The 23,804-nt window shown below is 33.7% G+C and overlaps 1 protein-coding gene across 1 annotated transcript; it reads right to left on the bottom strand.

The window, feature by feature from the left end:
* Positions 1–19,621: 19,621 nt before the first annotated feature.
* Positions 19,622–23,265, bottom strand: LOC105218619 (putative uncharacterized protein DDB_G0282133). The gene is made up of 2 exons (XM_054229796.1): positions 19,816–23,265; positions 19,622–19,730 (listed from the first exon to the last, which is right to left on the bottom strand). Exons 1-2 carry the CDS (start codon positions 23,201–23,203, stop codon positions 19,681–19,683), a joined length of 3,438 nt encoding a protein of 1,145 aa, XP_054085771.1. The 5' UTR covers positions 23,204–23,265; the 3' UTR covers positions 19,622–19,680.
* Positions 23,266–23,804: the final 539 nt, after the last annotated feature.

The following is a 23,804-nucleotide window of genomic DNA, read 5'->3' as shown; positions in this document are numbered from 1 at the left end:
ATCGGAAAAAGAACTACCACAGCTTCGAACTTTCCTTTGAGTACAATATCGTAGATCACTTTTTCTTACCACCAAACGCGTCCCGTTTCTTGATTTTGGTTGGTTTAAGTTTCGAAGCATGACTACTACGGAGCCATTCTGAATTATGTAGTTTAAGTCTTCAACATCTTTAGTCTTGGCCGTCAAAATTGTTCGCCTACTCAACCATTTAAAACTCAACTCTCATGTTTGTTGTTAGCTTAAGTTTTTTCGCATAATGTTATAAACTCTATGATTTGAGGTTAACTTCGAAGTTTCGAGAATCTATTTTTTTTTACTTATAACTCACTCTCTTAGAATAATAGTTTTTTATTTTCGGAAATTAGTATGAAAATTGAATAATAAATTATCAGAATTCTACAAACAGATTGGTCTGACAGAAATAGGCCTAAACATTATGTTTTTGCTTCAATTAAATAGCAAGGAATAAATAATGTTGATTGATTACATAATCTTTCTTACAAAAGGAGCCAGAGTCCAAGATATATTCCCTTGGTTGATATACTACATCAGTTTTATTTGGTATTTTTAAACGCGTTCTTACAATTTCTTTTGGACTGCACCTTAGTTTTCTTCAATAGTTTATGTTTCAAATCAATTACGTCAAGTAAAAAAATCAGCATCTCAATATATGCAACTCAAAAAACCGGTTGTCAGTTTTTACATAAACATTTAATTTCAGCGAAGTATTTTTCCATTCACGCAATTATTAATTAAAAAATATAAAGGTACACTATATACAAGACTAAATGCTCACTAAATTTTAAATTAATTAATAAAACAATTTATTAAACTACGAATATTTAACTCATTTTTATTGAAAAACCTCTTAGTGAGTACTCGAATTAACGAAAAATTCGATGTAACGAACAGGTCTGACAATTAATGTGTTCGTTATTTCGGAAAACTACTGTAGTATACACAAAAACCTTAGTAGGGGGCGGGGCTATTAAACTACCTTAGCAACTTGTTGCGAGAGTATAAAAAAATACGAAATATAAATTTGTTGTGACAAATTTGAAAAAAAAGCTGATTGACTGAAAAATAAAAATTTTAAATAAACAACGACCAGAACACATGGCTGGCACTGAGTCATAATTGTGTAAATTTATTTTGTAAACAATCCAACAAAAATTTTTTTTAATCAAGTGTAAAAATTTCAAACTTAATAATTTTGCAACACTTTACGACAATTCGTGACTACCCCAAGTATTGTTTTTTGCTTCAAAAGCTATGAATTGTTTGTCCACATATCCGAGCGTTTTTTCGGGTGGCTTCATGCAAATGAAGTTGAACTTGTAGTTAGTGCTCCTTATTGAACTTTTGGCCTTGAGACAGGAATTCATGATGGACTATGCCAATTAAGTCAAAGAACACTGGAAGCATAACCTTCACGTTCGAACGTACTTCAACTGAGACGATTGAGGCTTAGTTTCAATGTCATATCCATAAGCCTTAGTTTCGACACCTGAATACAGCTGAAAATCATGAACTCCTGTGGCATGAATATCAATAAAAAATTTACAGTGAGACTCTCCAAGCCCTTGAAATTTAAAACCCCTTATGTATTAATCTCCGATCTTAGTATATTTACTAGATACATAATTGACAGCGGAACATTTGTGCACCAAACAATGTAATAAACTACTCTGTCTCTACCATGGTATGGATATATGTGATTGATTGGTTTGCTTACGTTCACATGTTGGTATTGGCATTTAAATGACTTTTGACATATCAAGCCAAAAATTGCAACCCATATCCGGCTCTCCCCTCCTAGAGCTTTGACTCGATTTCACACGCGGTGCTTCTTCTTCTTGACTTGGCGTAGACACCGATTACGCGGTTATAGCCGAGTCCACAACACCACGCCACTCATTTCTCCACACGCCTTGCTTACCTAGAAAATATCTTTGGAGTCTATTTACACATTTGATTTGATTGCATTTTCTGATTGCATTTTCAAAACAATAACCACGATGTGTAGCATGTGAGTATTGGTCGGTGAGCTACATATATTTATTTTCGATTGCGTGAATATTGCGCCTTCCATACTACAGTGAAACTTTTCTAACTCGAAAATCTCTATATCTCAAACTTTTGAAGTGGCATTAACGTTTAGACATTTAATTTCATACAAATTTCCTTCCCTAACTCAAGCTTCCTTAACTCGAAGTTCTCCATAATTCGAACTCTTGAATTGGCAATATAAGTCAAATTTCATACAAATATTACTCCATAAATCGACCAGGACATAATATAAAATTTTAAATTGGACTATCGAGGCAGAATTTTAAAAGAATCCCTCTATCGTATGGAGGGGAACAAAGAATATGGTATTACGCATTATATGGATTGCATAAATCATGTTACAAAGGCATGAGATACAGAAGTCAAGAGCCAAAAAATAGCAAACTACAACAAACAAAATTACAGAGTACATGTTTTAACGTATATACATAAAACTGTATGCGAAGTAAATAAATAAAATAAATCTATATTTTAAACCTTTTTGAAAAATTGAATGTTTTAATGAAAATTCTATAACTTCAAATCTCTCTAACTCGAAGTTTTTTTGTGGATTATGATGTTTCGAGTTAGAGAAGTTCCACTGTAGTTTGTTGATTTTGCGGCGTATTGATACATTTGATTAAATTCAGTGATGCTGATTTTAAATGTTATGTTTCATCAAGAGATTTATGTGAAATATTAAACAAATTAATTTATCAAGTTGGTAGCGAAATAAAACATGTTGGTCTGACGAAAGTAATTTTACTAAATATTCTTTCAAATATATGGGCAAGTAGCAATACTAAACATATGATTAATAATAATAAATAAACTGTTCTAAATCACTTCTCATTTAACGAATATAATATTTCATATTCGACCTTCAAATTATTTTTACTATCTTCAGTAGTTGAGTTAAATATAATTACAATGTCAATTTATCGGTCGAGCTCTAATTAATAAATTATTTCCAATTACTTCTTTTATAAGACGAAGTGTTAAAAATATCAATACTTTGGAAAATTTAGAAAAATGTGTTTCTGATTTGTGCTAATCAAATTTGTGCTAGTTTCATGAAAGGTAATCGTATTTCCATTCCATATAAGCTTCAAATTATGTTTTCATGTAAATATGGCAGTGGCGAACGCAGGAAAAAAATTTGGGGGGGGGGGGCTTTAGGTAAAAAGACAATGTTTCACTATTTTATTCAGAAATTGAAGTCTAATCTTCTTTTAATTTGGGCCTTAACATTTAAAATCTCTTCCTCCGTCACGTCTATATCTCTATGGATATTCAAGAGAGCCATTCCGTTCAGGCGTGCTTCTCCAGTTTTATTTCTTAAATATGTTTTAAGCCTGCGAGGTGAGGAAAACGAGCGTTCACTTGAAGCGACAGATATAGGGATTATTGCTCCAATCTTTAAAAAACGATGCATTGTTTTGAAAATTTTTGCATCGCAACAATTCAACGCGTCTAAAAAAGTTTTGGATCTCTTTGTTTGGTTTAACCAGTTCCTGAAAATATATTCAAAATTTTAGTTAGAAAATATAATCTGAAGAAAAGTCTTTTAACCTTTTCCACATTCTAAATTCAGCAACGAAATCATCGGGATCTTCTACATCAGCGGTTAAGTTATGACACTCAAGTATTTTTTTGCAAATAGCATAATTTTTTTAATTTAAATTTATTTCACAACAGTTTGCTCATGGAACGAAAACTGAAAGTCATAATAAAAATTTTTCCTGTATTATGATTAACAATAAAATAAAATATAATAAAAAAAATAATAGAAACCTTATTGGTGACTTTTCAGTTCACAACTAATTTTCAAAAGAAATCCATTTTCGACTCACAATTCCCCCTAAATCTAAAAAAGTCCAGTTCAGCAGCCACAGAGTGATAAGGCATAGTCCAGTTTATATTTTTCTGGGTTTTTTAATTGGCCTACATTCCCACAACTTTTTAATACTATCCAGATACAATAGGTTTGTTTTTAGTTTAACATTTTCATAGTTTCAAAAAATTAAATTCTATCAGCAGAAAATATTGGTGACTTTTCAGTTCAGAACTAATTTTCAAAAGAAGTCCATTTTCGACTCACAATTCCCCCTAAATCTAAAAAAATCCAGTTTAGCAGCCACAGAGTTATAAGGCAAAGTCCAGTTTATATTTTTCTGGGTTTTTTAATTGGCCTACATTCCCACAACTTTTTAATACTATCCAGATACAATAGGTTTGTTTTTAGTTTAACATTTTCATAGTTTCAAAAAATTAAATTCTATCAGCAGAATAGTATCAAAATAGGCCGTTTGTGAACAAAAAAGCATCAAATCACAAAATTTAGAAGATACAATTGTATCAAAACAGCAACGCTGTTAGTGACTAATGTATTCATTTATTTTATATATTCTTACATCGTCGGCAGAAAGATTGCTTTGAAAACAACAAATTACAATTTTTCAAATGACTATGTAGAATTAAATTCTATTATTTAAGAATTCAAGTTTTTTTTTTTTTTTTTATAAACCCAAGCGATTACCCACCTCCCGCCCAACCGACGCGTGAGGCGCAATCCGCAAACGAGCGGAATTTGCCGAGTCATGAAAGGCAAGAGTTTTTAAGCGTCGAGATCTCAAACTGCTCAGCTACAGAAAGAAAAATTTCAACAGCTAAGATTTAAAATTTAAGATTTTGGGGTGTTAAACCCCGCCCCCCTGCGTTCGACCCTGAAATATGATGAACTGACTTTAGTAGTAATGCCAATATGAAGTTTTGGCGTGTAGTACAAAAACATCCCAGCGTTTCCGCATTTGGCAAATTTACGTGAAATATGGCGCTATCTGACCGCATCCACCATAAATTTGCCTCAAATGTGCAGCGTCGAAACTCGCATCATTTCCACATATAAAGCCGACAGTTTGCGCTGACTTCATATCAATGTTTGTGCGTAGTGTATCTAGTAGATATATTCATATTCATAATCGCATCTGTATGAGCGCGCACATATTTATTTATTATTGTTATAAATTATGCTATTGAAATTGTATTTATGTGTTCAATCGCAAACATTCAGTAATATTGGCTATTGTTGCCAAATGCAGTTTGCTTTTAATATTGTTGCAATGCGCCAACATTGAGACGATTTGAATAGGTGCGGATTGAATAACTTTTACAGCCTGGTATGAGAGAGGATAATCATTTTAGATAGTGCATAAATTAGTTTCTTGTTGTTGTTTTAATTAGAAATTATGATATGTATGTTCGTATATTAAATAATTAGTGCGAAAATTGTTCTATATTTAAAAATTATAATTCCACACACATCATCAATACACAACTTTAACTAACTCTGTAGTTTTCAACTTGTTAGCATATTATCATCGTAAATCTTGCACAGAACAAGTAAGCTTCTGCTATGCCATAAAAATTTGACTTTGCAAAAGCAACGCAAAACTGCCAAGTACAAACTAATGAAGTGAATCTTGCAATTCTATACTGCGCCGTTGAGAGATTTCGCCACAGACAAATGAGAAAACGGAAATAATCAGAGCAATTTATTGGTTGTTGCCCTAATTGCTGAGCAGAAACCAACCCGTTGTAACACTCCTTGCATCTTGGTTGTGAATAATTGTGTACCCAGTAAATCAAAAAGCAAAACCATCCCACAAAGCAAACATTATGGAACCTTATCAAGCTTAACTGAAACTTTAAATAGCCAGAATTTTGAGTGTTGTTTACTTTTTATACTCTCGCAACCTGTTGCACAGAGTATCATAGTTTTGGAAAATGGGCGTGCGTCGCCCACTTATGGGTCAAAAACCATACCTCAAGAACTATTCGACCGATTTCAATGAAATTCGGTATATAACACTTTCTTGACATCCTGATGACACGGGTGGAATATGGGCGAAATCGGTTCACAACTACGTCTACTTCCCATATAATCCAATTTTGAATTCCATCTGAATAGTTCACTTTATAATGTATTCATAAGGAACCAATGAAGCTAGCGGAATAAAACTTTACACAAATACTGTATTTGAGCTGTGACATCACTTGTGGAAAAATTGTCAAAATCGGACCATGACTTTTCAAGGCCCCTGATATCAAACATGAAGAACTCAGTGCCTAAGGTTAATTTTTCACCGAAAATATAGGTAAATCCCTCAGATATTTTAATGTAATTCATTCCCTCTGAATTTTTTTCTTATAACAGTTTCTCTCTGTACCTGAAATGGTAAAAATCGGGTCATAACTTCCCCCAGATCCTATATACCTAATTATAAGTAATATTAAATTAAGTGATCGTATAGTCTTCGATACGTTGTATCTTGGTGGTGAAAACGAGTGAAATCGGTTTAGGAATTACCTCAGTCCCCATATACTATTTATGATGATTTTCGTTATTCTATTGAACTTTATGCCGAATATATGGGTCGAATTGTGTTGTCTTTATAAAATTACATCAATAAAATGTTCGGTTACACCCGAACTTAGCCCTTCCTTACTTGTTGTCTACTGGGTTTGCACATAGACTGATTTTTGCATTCTTACGACATTTATCAGAGTATGCTCCTCCCAAATGTTAACCTCTTTACCAAGTTTTATATATCCGCTGAATATAATATCTAGATTATTCATATATGTAAGTACATATGTTCATAAAATTTATTAGATAGTTGCACTTTCAGCACTTATATTAGTGATGGCTATCAATGATCTGTCTGAGTTTATTAAATGCACGTGCTTTCTTTATGATTTAATTGATGCCACTGTCGCAGCCATTAATGTTGGCCACCAAAAGCCCATAACCATATACAACAGATTGCGGTGCTGGAGCTGGTGAAATAATTAGTTATTTGTAAACGAACCCTGAATAAGAATCAATATAAACTTCGAATTTTTCCACAAAATTCCGAAACAGAATATTTAATACTAGCAGACCCGGCCACACGTTTTTGTGGCTAAGGTATACATTAAATTAAGTTGGTCCAATCTTGGCTTCGGCGACGATATTGATTACTCGAGGTTGATTTATGTTACGCAGCATGATTACAACTCACACTACTTTTAATTGCAAAGTGAATGGTGATAGTACAGGCAATTTTATATAGTTTGGGATAATTGACTACGTCATCCTGGTTTGTAGCTGTGTCAACTCTCTTGGACCGAAATTCTAAATTGTCGTGCCTTATGTTTGCCTACTAACAGGTGCCAAGTTGCCCCTATTCCCGTTAACCTTGGTGGTGAAAATGAGTGAAATTGGTTCTGGAATTACATCAGCCCTCATATACAATATATGATGATAAATGGACTGGAGATATTGGACTTTATGTCGAATATATAGGTAAAATTGTGTGTTATCTTAATAAAATGTTCGGTTGGACCCGAACTTAGCCTCTCCTTATTTGTTACAAATTGTTTTGGGCTATCGACAAAACCTTATACAATTGAACAATAACAAAAATATTTTAACAAAGCAATAATGATAACCTTCAAAATATTATTTTTTTGTTTTCTCTTTTTATATTTTTCTTGTCAACTCGAATACAATTCTCTTATTGATATCTTCCTCGCAATTTTTTCAAATTTACTCACTTTCTAATCTTTTCCACGAATATTTCAAGACTAAAATTAGCCAGATCGGTTTGGCCGTTCTCGTTTTTTTGCGGCACAAACGAACAGCAAATATATTATATTATTATCAAGCGACAATTTTTTTTTAATTCCGCACAGGACCACGCGAGTGATCTTAACCCCCATCCCGTACCTCCGTGCCTGATTGACGCCTACAACTCTACTCTAATAATTCAAAAAGTTATATAAAGGTTGTGAGGCGGTCTTAAATAATAAGTCATTTATTTCGATAAGGATTAATACTAAGGTACAAATAAAGATTGTTTTCAAGTAGTGGTATTTTCATTAAATTTTTTATATACAAAAAATATTGTGACAAAACTGTAATAGTTAGAGATATGATGTCGCGACTTTTTTTGTAGATAATGATAAGTTCTACAAAATTGTAGTACATCACTTTGTTATATCTTCAATCATTTTCGCAGCATTCGCGATTAAAAAAGTTTTTTGGTATTTTTTTTACATTATAGGAGTTTTGGTAAGGAACCCAATTTTTTTTAAACCAAATATAGCCTATGTCACTCGGGGATAGTATAGCTTTCCAACGGTGAAAGAATTTTTCAAATCGGTTCAGTAGTTTCGAAGCCTATTCGAGACAAACAAACAAAAAAACAAACATTTCGTATTTATAATATTAGTATAGACAAAAATTGGACACGACTAAGAAGATCAATTCAATATATAACCACCGTTTGTTGTGTACAAGGATTAAGTTTGTTGTTCTTTTGTTAATATGCATAGACAACACACATAGACGATATGGTAGCAAATCATATACAGTGCAGCGGTTGTTATCATATGCAAGCAATTGTAACTGTATGGGTATTATATACTCAATCGTGCTTACTACAACAATTTCTGTTTACATACTGATGAAGAGAAAATTACAATGCCTTTCAAGTATCCCTGCCAGCCAAAGGTGGTGAAAAAGCTGGTTAAACCGAAGTTTTTTAAACCCACAAAAGTGGTAAAAAAGTGGTGAGTTTACCATAGGCCAGCATAGCTGCTTGTGAGTTTTTTAACCACTATTCCCCTCACACGTACGAATACAAAAACAAAACAACCCAAACGTGTGCGTTGGTGTTAGTAATTGAAGAAACATGAGGGGAAAGTGGTTAGGCCTGGCTGGCAGGGATATTCGCACGCATACATAACCATATGTTCTACACATGTATGTTTGTATACACATAACTCAACTATCATTATTTACGTTAAGAAAATTCAACAACTCGACAGAGATTTACTGCTATCACATAATAAAAAACAATTTTCTGCTCGTAATCCTCATATAATTAGAATTTACCGCAATCTTAATTGTACCACATTTAGGAACCGTCCATTGTGCGTTGACTAAAATAGAAATAAAGAGCGCCTTTATAGAAGCGTTCCAGTTTTAACGACCTTGGGGTCTTATGAATTACAACAAATGACCGTGCAGTGTTTTATTCCTTTTTGTATTCGTCATATACTATAAGAACGCAGATGTAATCTTAATTCTCCCTTTAGTGCAAGCATTAACTGGAACTAATAAGTTGTACAATACTACACTAGTAGTAGTCTGCGTGCAAAGCTCACTTAAACAATGAAATAATGCAATGAAAATACTTTGTTTTTCTCAACACTTTAGAAATTTAAAGAGTGGTAGTGAAATAATGATTTGCTGATTTAAGAATACACTACTATAAACACATTTTGTTTAAATCTCATTATTTTTAAATAAAATTAAATTATGTACTAGTTTGGCACGGACTTGTTTCTCGATCGGCTCTGAATCATCGGTAATTGGAATTGATTCAGAAAAATTAAAAAATAGGTTTTTTTAGTTTTAATTTTTATACTATTAATAATATATCTCCGTGCCTAAAATACGTGACATCGGGTCATAACTTCACCTAACTCCCATATACCTAATGGGCGTGGCATCGCCCACTCATGGGTCAAAAACCATATCTCAGGAACTACTCGACAGATTGCAATGATATTCGGTGTATAATATTTTCTTGAAATGCTAATGACACGTGTGGAAAATGGATGAAATCGGTTTACAACCACGACAACTTCCCATATAACTCAATTTTGAATTCCATCTTATTCCTTCAGTTTTAATATGTAGATAAGGAACAAATGAAGATAGCGAAATAAAACTTTACACAAATACTGTACTTGAGCTGTAACATCACTTGTGGAAAAATTGTCAAAATCGAACCATGACTTTTCAAGACCCCTGATATCAAACATGAAGAACTCAGTGCCTAAGGGTAATTTTTCACCGAAAATATAGGTAAATCTCTAAATAAATTGCGAGAGTATAAAATGTTCGGTTGCACCCGGACTTAGCCTTTCCTTACTTCTAATTTTTTTTTACCGAAAATATAGGTAAGTCTCTCTGATATTTTGAAGAAATTCGGAGGGAATATCTTTCTTTTAATAATATGTCTCCGTGCCTAAAATACGTGACATCGGGTCATAACTTCACCTAACTCCCATATACTTAATATTAGGGGTTTCAAACCTTCCATGTACTTTATATCATATATATGACGAATATGTGGGTCAAATTGTGTGTTAAATTAATGATATTAAATAAATCAATAAATTGCGAGAATTATAATGCTCGGTTACATCCGAACTTAGCCCTTACTTACTTGTTTTAGTTTTAATTTTTATACTATCGCAACATCTCGCACAGATTGTGCCACCTAAAATTAAACGAGAGTTATATATACCAGAGTGATCAGGGTCACGAGTAAAAATTGAAATCCGGATGTCTTTCCATGAAAACGATAACTTGAGTAAAAATTGAGATATCTTAGTTAAACTTGGTACACATATTCCTTGGCGAGGAGATTGGTATTACAATCTCCTGAGGAGATTGGTATTACATATGGGCGTAATCGACCCATCTATATCTATACTTCTCTTACGTTCCTCATTACACACCATGAGGGTGTAATCGGATAACAACCATCCCCACCTCCCATACATAAGTTATATTGAAGATTACTAAAAGTGCATTATTTAACATTAATTATCACAAAATGTCAGAAACACTAAATTTCATAGAAGAAATGGCAGAATGAAAGTGAGCTCAGAGCTTTTTAAAAAATGGTGAATAGGTGTAGCATCGCCCACTTTAGGGTTAAAAACCATATCTCTGAAACATTTTCTTGGCATCTCAATGGTACAATTTGAAAATGGGTTAAATCAGTTAACAACCACGACTACTTCCCATATAATATGAGGACTGCTATATATATTTCTGGCCTAGATAACACTAAGTGTTGCCAGGTGCAATCTGACATTTCCATTGGAAAGTTTGACAATTTTTAGCATAACATCACTCAAAACGTTTTGTCATTTAATCGTGAATTGTTTTATTACATGGAATTTAAAAATTCATCTCGGCCAAAAAATGGAATTAACTCGTGAACATTTTCGTGCGATCATTTTTCACAACTTTCGACGTGGATTATCGCGACAAGAGTGCATCGATGAACTAAAATCTTTGTATGGCTATGAAGCACCATCCTATAGCACTGTGAAAAACTGGTACAATGAATTCAATCGTGGCCGACGCTCACTCAAAGACGAATTCCGTGAAGGAACAGCCGTTGTGCCAGAAAACATCGATGCCGTACGTGAACTGATAATGCAAGACCGTCATGTAACATACCTTCAGATAGAGGCATGTCTATGCATTTCTCCCACCAGCATACAATCGATATTGCATGAACACCTGGCAGTAAAAAAGGTTTGTTCTCGTTGGATCCCGCATAATTTGACAATCGCTCAAAAAAAGTGCTTCGAAAATTGGTTTGAGCGCATGCAAAAGTGTATAAATCTTCTATATGAGAAAGACTAAATATTATAATGTGTTTTATACCCACCGGCTACAAATCTAGAGGGGATATAATATGCGTTAAAGTTTTTGACACTGCGCTTCTTGCCAAATTGATGCAACTGTCACGTCCCACCTCTCGTTGGTAGAATCACCCTGCTAAAAAACGTAATGTTGCTGCTAACTGAATTGGATGAAGTATAGTTGAAAACTGCAGATGTGGTGATATGGTATTTAAATACCATAAAAATAAAATAAAAATGCCTTTTTATTCAGTCTATATTGAGCTGTAAATCTGTAAGTAATCAGAACTGATGTTATAAAATATAGTAAATTTTAATATGGGAAATAATTATACTCTCGCAATAAAAGTTGCTAAGAGAGTATAATAGTTTTGTTCACATAACGGTTGTTTGTGTCACCAAGAAATACAAGAGTTAGATATGGGGTTATATATATATAAATGATCAGGATGACGAGTCGATTTGAAATCCGGATGTCTGTCCGTCCGTCTGTCCGTCTGTCCGGCTGTCCGTGCAAGCGATAACTTGAGTAAAAATTAAGATATCTTAATGAAACTTGGAACATATGTTCCTTGGCACCCTGAGGAGGTTGCTTTCGAAAATGGGCAAAATCGGTCCACTGCCACGCCCACAAAATGGTGGAAGCCGAAAACCTATACAGTGTCATAACTAAGCCATAAATAAAGTTATGAAAATGAAATTTGGAATATAGGATCTCATTAGGGAGGGGCACATTTGGATGTAATTGTTATTGAAAAGTGGGCGTGACCCCGCCCCCAAATAGGTTTTTTGTATATATCTTGTAAACCAATAATGCTATATAAACCAAACTTTCTGCAGTCGTTTCTTTTTGCCGTTTCCTTATACAGTCCTAAAATGAAAAAAATTGGATAATAACCACGCCCACCTCCCATACAAAGGTTAGATTGAAAATGACTAAAAGTGCGTTAACTCACTAACGAGAAACGTCAGAAACACCAAATTTTACATAAGAAATGGTAAAAGGAAGCTGCACTGAGATTTTTTTAACCACGCCCATCTCCCATACAAAGGTTAGGTTGAAAATTACTAAAAGTGCGTTAACTCACTAACGAGAAACGTCAGAAACACCAAATTTTACTTAAGAAATGGCAGAACGAAGCTGCACTGAGATTTTTTTTACAAAATGGAAAATGGGCGTGGCGTCGCCCACTTATGGGTGAAAAACCATATCTCAAGAACTACTCGACAGATTTCAATGAAATTCGGTACATAATATTTTCTTGACACCCTGATGACACTGGTGGAATATGGGCGAAATCGGTTCACAACTACGTCTACTTCCCATTTAACTCAATTTTGAATCCTTCTGATTCGTTCACTTTATAATGTATACACAAGGAACCGATAAATCTAGCGAAATAAAACTTTACACAAATACTGTATTTGAGCTGTGACATCACTTATGGAAAAATTGTCAAAATCGAACCATGACTTTTCAAGGCCCCTGATATCAAACATGAAGAACTCAGTGCCTAAGGGTAATTTTTCACCGAAAATATAGGTAAATCTCTAAATAAATTGCGAGAGTATAAAATGTTCGGTTGCACCCGAACTTAGCCTTTCCTTACTTGTTATTATTCAGTTGGTTCTAGAACGTTGAGCTAATAGCATAATAACTTGATACGAGACTATTTTGCCACTGGTACTATTCGAGAAAATAGAACAATGAATAAAACCATGACAAATACGAAAACTCTTCAGAAAAAAGAGAGAGGCTCATTTGATTTCAGCTTTGACCAAAAACATGAAGTACTATTAGTTCGATGGAATGACAATTCTGTGGTGAATGTGGCTATTAACAACGCAAAAATCGAACCACTGGTTATAGCAAAACGTTACGATAGAAAACTAAAAAAAATGGTGAATGTGCCTCAGCCCCAGGTTATAGCAGATTATAATAAAAATATGGGAGGCGTCGATCTGCATGATAATGGAATTGCCAATTATAGGATTCGAGTAAGAGGGAACAAGTGGTGGTGGCCACTGTTCATCAATTTGATAGATAGTGTTTTAGTAAAATCGTGGAAGATTTACAATCAGGAAAATGAGCGATCTATGACTAGGGATGGCAACGATTAATCATTTGATTAAATTAATCGATTATTTTCATTCAATTTACGATTTAATTGCATCGAAACACCTTTTCTAATTACTCGACTATTACTCGAGTAATTGCAAAATAATCGCAAACAGCATTTTGAAATTTAATACATTTTATGTTCATCTAAGTTAGCGTACAAGGGTCGAAATTGGTCGCATCAGTCATTAATGACTGGAAACGGTGTAAACATAGTTAAATTCTAATATGTCAACGTAGTTTAATATCAACAAATGAATGTCTGGTAACACTGCATTTACAGTTAAGTCAAAGGCATTTTACGTTCAGTTGTTTGAAGAGCAATGGCGCCGGTTAAAAGCGAAGTGTGGACATTTTTTTAATAAAATAGCAATAACTACGTTAAATGTCAACTTTGCTGCAAAAATTTAAAATTTTCTAATAACACATCAAATATGTTGCAGTATTTAAAATTAAAGCATGCAACAGTAGCCTGCAAATTGTGGTAAGTTGGAGCAATCGGTATTACATTTTAAATTTCTTCTACTTATATATAAATGTATGTGTACAAATTAGACTCTGAAATCTAGGAGTAACGACAATGTTCCCATAAGTGATGATGACACTGACACCATGATTGAAATGCCGAGTTGCAGCAGCAAACCAATTAATGAAAGCCCTTCAGCTTCGAAACACTATTGATGCTTGGGAAGATATGAAAACCATACGGACTTTCAAAAAAGTATTATCATCTACTTGGTACCTCAGTAACAGCTGAGCGGCTTTTCTCAAAATCGGGTGCAACTGCGACCAAAAAACGCAATCGTTTGACAACAAAACGTTTATCGAAATTGCTTTTTCTTCAATCTTGGTTGAACAGAGAATAAATTTTCTTGACTTCAATAAATATATTTTCATTTACACTAAGACAAATGAATTTTTAATACGATATTTTAATTTTATTTCCGTTTTTGTTTTTGTGTATATACCAACACAATTTGAATGTCTGAAATAAGAATATAGTCTCCTATATTTTATTAGTTTTGTTTTTACGCAAAGTTGCAAAACATAGTATTTCAAGCAAGAGGCAATTATTTTACTTTAAGATTGCTGTGCATATTTTGAAAAATTTAATGTCATTGTGCTACTTAACTTCAAATGTAGGCCATTTTCTCTTTTGGATATGTCTGGGACTCTGTGATAGAGCATTATAATAGAAGATTCGACGCTGAAACTGGTGGTGGTCTTTATGCAATTTAGTATTATTTGAAAACATTGGAATTAATCGATTAATCGATTTTTTTACATTAATTGCAATTAATTGCAATTATTTTTTTATATCTTGCAATTAATCATTTGATTATTTAATCGATTAAAAAAAAATTTTTGCCATCCCTATCTATGACTCAATTAGAATTTAAATATTACGTTGCTGTTAGTTTGGCGAGAACCGAAGAAGCCCAACTTGCAAATAATTCTCACTTTTTGGGTAATTCAAATAGAAATTTAGGAAGACCATCCAAAAACGCATTACCTTCCAATATTCGCTTCGATAATATTGGTCATGTCACAGAGGAGCACGAAAATAAACGTCGAAGAAGATGTAGACAGTGTAGAAGTACAACAATTTATATGTGTAAAAAATGTCAAATACATCTTCATGCTGATTGTTTTAAAATATTTCACTCACTCTAATCGCAATAGTATTAGCGTAAGTGAAATATTTTAAATGTATTTTTATGACTTGCTTGTATAATATAAGTTCAGTAATCCCAACGTTGAGTAGGCGCAACATTTCACGGAATGAAAAATAATTAATCAATATTTATACTGTCGCAACCTGTTGCACAGAGTATCATAGTTTTGTTCACATAACGGTTGTTTGTGTCACCAAGAAATAAAAGAGTTAGATATGGGGTTATATATATATAAATGATCAGGATGACGAGTGGAGTTGAAATCCGGATGTCCGTCCGTCCGTCCGTCCGTCCGTGCAAGCTGTAACTTGAGTAAAAATTGAGATATCTTAATGAAACTCGGAACACATGTTCCTTGGGACCGTTGCTTTCGAAAATGGGCAAAATCGGTGAACTGCCACGCCCACAAAATGGCGAAAACCAAAAACACATAAAGTGTCATAACTAAGCCATAAATAAAGTTATAATAGTAAAATTTGGAATAAAGGATCGCACCAGGAAGGGGCATATTTGGATGTAATTTTTTTGGGGAAGTGGGCGTGGTCCCGCCACCAAATTGGTTATTTATATATATCTCGCAAACCAATGAAGCTATATAAACCAAACTTTCTGCAGTCGTTTTTTTTAGCCGCTTCTTAATATAGTTCAAAAATAGAAGAAATCGGATAATAATCACGCCCACCTCCCATACAAAGGTTAGGTTGAAAATTACTAAAAGTGGGTTAACTCAGTAACGAAAAACGTCAGAAACACTAAATTTCACATAAGAAATGGCAGATGAAAGCTGCACTCAAATTTTTTTACAAAATGGAAAATGGGCGTGGCGTCGCCCACTTATGGGTCAAAAACCATATCTCAGGAACTATTCGACCGATTTCAATGAAACTTGGTTTGTAATAGTTTCCCTACCCCCCAATAATATGTTGTGAAAATTGTCCAAATCGGATCACAACCACGCCTACTTCCTATATACCGGAACTTAGAAGATGACCTGAATCGTTTACTTTACAATATATATAACTAGTGAAGATATCAGTGCAAAACTTTGCACAAATACTGTATTTATAGTGTGGCAGCCCATTTCTAAAAATCGCCGAAATCGGACCATAGGTTTTCAAGGCCCCATATATCGAACATGAGGACCTCGGTGCTTCTAACCTAATATTAGGGTTTCCAACTTTCAATGGACTTTATACAATATATATGACGAATATGTAGGTCAAATTGTATACTATATAATATTAATTAAGTTAAATAAATAAATTGCGAGAGTATAAAATGTTCGGTTACACCCGAACTTAGCCCTTCCTTACTTGTTTTTTATACTCTCGCAACAAATGTTGCTAAAGAGAGTATTATAGTTTTGTTCACATAACGGTTGTTTGTAACACCCGAAACTAAACGAGTTAGATATAGGGTTATATATACCAAAGTGATCAGGGTGAAGAGTGGAGTTCAAATCCGAATGTCTGTCTGTCCGTCCGTCCGTCTGTGCAAGCTATAACTTGAGTAAATATTAAGATATCTTGATGAAACTTGGCACACTTATTTCTTGGCACCATAGGAAGGTTGCTTTCGAAAATGAGCAAAATTGGACCACTGCCACGCCCACAAAATGGCGAAAACCGAAAACACATAAAGTGCCAGAACTAAGCCACAAATAAACCTATGGAAATAAAATTTGGTATGAAGGATCACAGTATGAAGGGGCATATTTGGATGTAATTTTTTTGGGGAAGTGGGCGTGTCCCCGCCCCCTACTAAGTTTTTTGTACATATTTCGCAAACCAATAGAGATATATAAACCAAACTTTCTGCCGTCGTTTTTTTAGGCCACTTCCTAACGCAGTCCAAAAATGAAAGAAATCGGATCATAACCGCGCCCACCTCCCATACAAAAGTTAGGTTGAAAATTACTAAAAGCGGGTTAACTCACTAACCAAAAACGTCAGAAACACTAAATTTCACATAAGAAATGGCAGATGAAAGCTGCACTCAGATTTTTTTACAAAATGGAAAATGGGCGTGGCGTCGCCCACTTATGGGTCAAAAACCATATCTCAGGAACTACTCGACCGATTTCAATGAAACTTGGTTTGTAATAGTTTCCTTACAACCCAATGATATGTTGTGAAAATAGGCCAAATCGCTTCACAACCACGCCTACTTCCTATATACCAGAACTTTGAAGACAATCTGAATCGTTTACTTTACAATATATAAAGTAAATACTAGTAAAGATATCGGTGCAGAACTTTGCACAAATACTATGTTAATAGTGTGGCAGCCCCATTCTAAAAATATCCGAAATCGGACCATAGGTTTTTAAGGCCCCATATATCGAACACGAGGACCTCGGTGCTTCTAACCTAATAGTATGGTTTCCAACTTTCAATGGACTTTATACAATATATATGACGAATATGTGGGTCAAATTGTGTATTATATAATATAAATAAAATTAAATATATAAATTGCGAGAGTATAAAATGTTCGGTTACACCCGAACTTAGCCCTTCCTTATTTGTTAAATGTGGTTTTAATTTTTAAATGAAAATGAAATCACTTAAAGAAACATTTTAATTACGTTTTACTATCAAAATAACTTACAAAAAAGTTAAAAATAATTTAAAAGTGTACACTTTTACTTTTTCTTTTACGTTCATTGGTACTATCTCTTAATTAACCCCAAATATAGTATTACTACTATAACTTTTACAAAAGTAAACGTTCGTGTAACGAAGAAGGTACTTTCTTGTCGTTTTTGTTCATAATTAATCAGAAAATCATAAAATAAACTTTAGGACAAAGAAAATTTTTTTTTTGTAGAGTCGTGTAATTTATTATACAATTTTCATACTAATTTCCGAAAATAAAAACACTATTTTTCTAGGAGAGTGAGTTTTAAGTAAAACAAGTAAGGAGAGGCTAAGTTCGGGTGCGACCGAACATTTTATACTCTCTCAATTTATTGATGTAATTTTATTTAGATGACACACAATTTGACCCATGTGTTCAGCATAAAGTTCAATAGAAAATCCTCATACATTGTATATGAGGGCTGATGTAATTCCTAAGCCGTTTTCACTCATTTTCCCCACCAAACTACATTATATACAAGACGATATGCTCAATTAATTTTGCTAAGATATCTCACATATTAACCGATATATGTGGAATAAAGCCCGCACATATATGGGAGCTAGGGGAAGTTCTGATCCGATTTTAATAATTCTTGGAACAGAGACACACAATTAGGAGAAAAAAATTTCCTCTGAATTAAATTAAAATATCTGAAAGATTTACTGATATTTTCGGTGAAAAATTACCCTAAAGCAATGAGTTCTTCATGTAGATATCTGTAGTTATAGAATCCGATTTTCGAAGTTAGCCTCAAATCAAAATCATGAAACGGGACGCGTTTGGTGGTAAGAAAAAGTGATCTACGATATTGTACTCAAAGGAAAGTTCGAATATGAGGAGGTTCTCTTTCCGATTATGCCGATGATCCCAACCTATATGCCGTTTCAGATTAAATGATTTCAATTACCGATTCGTCTTGCATTCGCTTATTAACTTAATAGCATCCAGAATCAGCTGATTTATTGCCTCTAAGGCGGAAGAAATTCGTCGGCCCAGCTAGTTTTAACATAAAAAGGATTTATATATAATATCAGATTGTTTACAATCAAATAATTGAGAAAAATAAGTAATAATTCATGTGGACAAAAGTATTCGCCACTATAAATTTACATGATATTTAACAAGTCTAAATAAACAAAAATCACGGAAATCGGAAGATTGAAAATGAAATGAGGCATACAAGTATAGTTAATACAATTATGTTAACGGCACAGTAATTTTTTTTAAACTTCCATTCTATAATCAATTCCTATGGGTAATATGAAACTGTCACATTGTTATACTATACAAATATTGCATGTTCGTTTTGCAATTTCCTGCTTCTTCCTCGTTGTTTACATATCCTTTGGGCCCAAGATTTTAATGTTTCTACCCGATCTTCGGTTTATAACTAGACTTACACTATATGTATGCATTTCGGAATGTATTGGATTGTGCTTCACATAATCTGTTAGTGGGTTTGCGAAGAGAAAGTTGACAAAGTGTAAAATCGACATATAGTCATAATTAACATCACCACACACGCCTGTACGTAATCTATCTGCAGATTTTTGATGATTTCAATTGAAAATGTAAAGGACCTTACCTTATTTCTAATCTATACTACTATGATTTGAAAATTAAATGAAGAATTACATATATTTTTGTAAATTTATTTTTGATATTCCTTTATCATAATTATATATAAAGAGAATTTTAAATAATGTCATAACCACTAGCTCTGAATTTCCATAAATATAGTATCACTGAAATTTAAAAAATGTTAATTTAGCCAAAAATATTGAATTATATCTGTAATTAATATTGAGATGTATATTTTTCAGTATTTACCTAAAACAATTAATGTTGAATTAGTGTTCGAGCTTCTTTCACCTGCATCAGTTGGAGTTTCATTTGATAGTTTAGTTGTATTGGTATTTGCACTATCTGAACTGTTTATATCCTCTGAGTCCTCTGTTTTATCCTCTGAGTTTACATTTTGGCTGTATATTTTTGTTGAATTAGTGTTCGAACTACTTCCATGTGCATCAGTTGGGGTTTCATTTGATAGTTTAGTTGTATTGGTACTTGCACTATCTGAACTGTTTATATCCTCTGAGTCCTCTGTTTTATCCACTGAGTTTACATTTTGGCTAGATATTTTTGTTGAATTAGTGTTCGAGATACTTTCATCTGCATCAGTTGGAGTTTCATTTGATAGTTTAGTTGTATTGGTACTAGCACTATCTGAACTGCTTATATCCTCTGAGTCCTCTGTTTTACTCTCTGAGTTTACATTTTGGCTAGATATTTTTGCTGAATTAGTGTTCGAGCTACTTTCATCTGCATCAGTTGGAGTTTCATTTGATAGTTTAGTTGTATTGGTACTAGCACTATCTGAACTGCTTATATCCTCTGAGTCCTCTGTTTTACTCTCTGAGTTTACATTTTGGCTAGATATTTTTGCTGAATTAGTGTTCGAGCTACTTTCATCTGCATCAGTTGGAGTTTCATTTGATAGTTTAGTCGTATTGGTACTTGCACTATCTGAACTGTTTATATCCTCTGAGTCCTCTGTTTTATCCACTGAGTTTACATTTTGGCTAGATATTTTTGTTGAATTAGTGTTCGAGCTACTTTCATCTGCATCAGTTGGAGTTTCATTTGATAGTTTAGTTGTATTGGTACTTGCACTATCTGAACTGCTTATATCCTCTGAGTCCTCTGTTTTATCCTCTGAGTTTACATTTTGGCTAGATATTTTTGCTGAATTAGTGTTCGAGCTACTTTCATCTGCATCAGTTGGAGTTTCATTCGATAGTTTAGTTGTATTGGTACTTGCACTATCTGAACTGTTTATATCCTCTGAGTACTCTGTTTTATCCTCTGAGTTTACATTTTGGCTAGATATTTTTGCTGAATTAGTGTTCGAGCTACTTTCATCTGCATCAGTTGGAGTTTCATTTGATAGTTTAGTTGTATTGGTACTTGCACTATCTGAACTGCTTATATCCTCTGAGTCCTCTGTTTCATCCTCTGAGTTTACATTTTGGCTAGATATTTTTGTTGAATTAGTGTTCGAGCTACTTTCATCTGCATCAGTTGGAGTTTCATTTGATAGTTTAGTTGTATTGGTACTTGCACTATCTGAACTGCTTATATCCTCTGAGTCCTCTGTTTTATCCTCTGAGTTTACATTTTGGCTAGATATTTTTGCTGAATTAGTGTTCGAGCTACTTTCATCTGCATCAGTTGGAGTTTCATTTGATAGTTTAGTTGTATTGGTACTTGCACTATCTGAACTGCTTATATCCTCTGAGTCCTCTGTTTCATCCTCTGAGTTTACATTTTGGCTAGATATTTTTGTTGAATTAGTGTTCGAGCTACTTTCATCTGCATCAGTTGGAGTTTCATTCGATAGTTTAGTTGTATTGGTACTTGCACTATCTGAACTGTTTATATCCTCTGAGTACTCTGTTTTATCCTCTGAGTTTACATTTTGGCTAGATATTTTTGCTGAATTAGTGTTCGAGCTACTTTCATCTGCATCAGTTGGAGTTTCATTTGATAGTTTAGTTGTATTGGTACTTGCACTATCTGAACTGCTTATATCCTCTGAGTCCTCTGTTTCATCCTCTGAGTTTACATTTTGGCTAGATATTTTTGCTGAATTAGTGTTCGAGCTACTTTCATCTGCATCAGTTGGAGTTTCATTCGATAGTTTAGTTGTATTGGTACTTGCACTATCTGAACTGCTTATATCCTCTGAGTCCTCTGTTTCATCCTCTGAGTTTACATTTTGGCTAGATATTTTTGCTGAATTAGTGTTCGAGCTACTTTCATCTGCATCAGTTGGAGTTTCATTCGATAGTTTAGTTGTATTGGTACTTGCACTATCTGAACTGTTTATATCCTCTGAGTACTCTGTTTCATCCTCTGAGTTTACATTTTGGCTAGATATTTTTGCTGAATTAGTGTTCGAGCTACTTTCATCTGCATCAGTTGGAGTTTCATTTGATAGTTTAGTTGTATTGGTACTTGCACTATCTGAACTGCTTATATCCTCTGAGTCCTCTGTTTCATCCTCTGAGTTTACATTTTGGCTAGATATTTTTGCTGAATTAGTGTTCGAGCTACTTTCATCTGCATCAGTTGGAGTTTCATTCGATAGTTTAGTTGTATTGGTACTTGCACTATCTGAACTGTTTATATCCTCTGAGTACTCTGTTTTATCCTCTGAGTTTACATTTTGGCTAGATATTTTTGCTGAATTAGTGTTCGAGCTACTTTCATCTGCATCAGTTGGAGTTTCATTTGATAGTTTAGTTGTATTGGTACTTGCACTATCTGAACTGCTTATATCCTCTGAGTCCTCTGTTTCATCCTCTGAGTTTACATTTTGGCTAGATATTTTTGTTGAATTAGTGTTCGAGCTACTTTCATCTGCATCAGTTGGAGTTTCATTCGATAGTTTAGTTGTATTGGTACTTGCACTATCTGAACTGTTTATATCCTCTGAGTACTCTGTTTTATCCTCTGAGTTTACATTTTGGCTAGATATTTTTGCTGAATTAGTGTTCGAGCTACTTTCATCTGCATCAGTTGGAGTTTCATTTGATAGTTTAGTTGTATTGGTACTAGCACTATCTGAACTGCTTATATCCTCTGAGTCCTCTGTTTTACTCTCTGAGTTTACATTTTGGCTAGATATTTTTGCTGAATTAGTGTTCGAGCTACTTTCATCTGCATCAGTTGGAGTTTCATTTGATAGTTTAGTCGTATTGGTACTTGCACTATCTAAACTGTTTATATCCTCTGAGTCCTCTGTTTTATCCTCTGAGTTTAAATTTTGGCTAGATATTTTTCTTGAATTAGTGTTCGAGCTACTTTCATCTGCATCAGTTGGAGTTTCATTTGATGGTGTAGTTTTATTGGTACTTGCATTGTCTGAATTGCTTAAATTACTAGTGGGCACTGTTATTGGTTGCTTTTGTAACAGTTTTGTTGCAGTTGAAAGAGATGAAGATTCTGTCCGATTTGTTTCAGATTTATATTCATTATCCGATTTATCAAGGATACGATTATTCGACGTATCTGCTTTTACAGGATTCATAAATTGTGTAGATTCTTTTATTTTAGCGGCATTTCCAGCACTTGAATTGTATACAGGAACAGTACCTACGATGTACTTTTGGGAAAGCAATATAATACAAAATATACAATATTGACGCAAAATCATGTTTGCTGAAGTGGTTACTGAAATTTGAATTTCCGAATATATATAGTGAGACCTTTACGTGTCAAACGCGTTTGAGAAACTAATTCAACTACAAAAATTAAGTCCACAATACCGGAAGTCAACAGCCGAATTTCCTGTGATTACATTTTATAATCTTAGTATATAATAGTGTATTCATATACTGATATATTCTATGTATATATGGAACAATGTTCACACATATACACTACCGGTTAAAAGTTTGGACTCACATCACTAATTTCAATCTTTCGCTTTAATACAAATTTTGCCAGTTAAGTCCAAGCTTCTGAGGGACAGTATATGTATAAGCTTATTGTTGTTATTGTACCCAATTAAAAAAAGAACAACAAGAAATTATTGCAAAACGAAGAACTCGAAGCAAAGCTATGTCTTTCTATACTCATAGAATTGAGTTGTTTTCATATTTTTTATCACAAATTGAAAACCGAACTTAACTTGCTCTTTCTCTATAACATATACATATGTAAATTTCGGATAATAAAGGGTGATTTTTTAAGAGCTTGATAACTTTTTTTAAAAAAAAAAACGCATAAAATTTGCAAAATCTCATCGGTTCTTT

This window comes from Zeugodacus cucurbitae, chromosome 4, assembly GCF_028554725.1.
Source record: "Zeugodacus cucurbitae isolate PBARC_wt_2022May chromosome 4, idZeuCucr1.2, whole genome shotgun sequence".
Taxonomy (NCBI): Eukaryota; Metazoa; Arthropoda; class Insecta; order Diptera; family Tephritidae; genus Zeugodacus; species Zeugodacus cucurbitae.
This window is presented reverse-complemented; position numbering and strand designations above follow the sequence as displayed.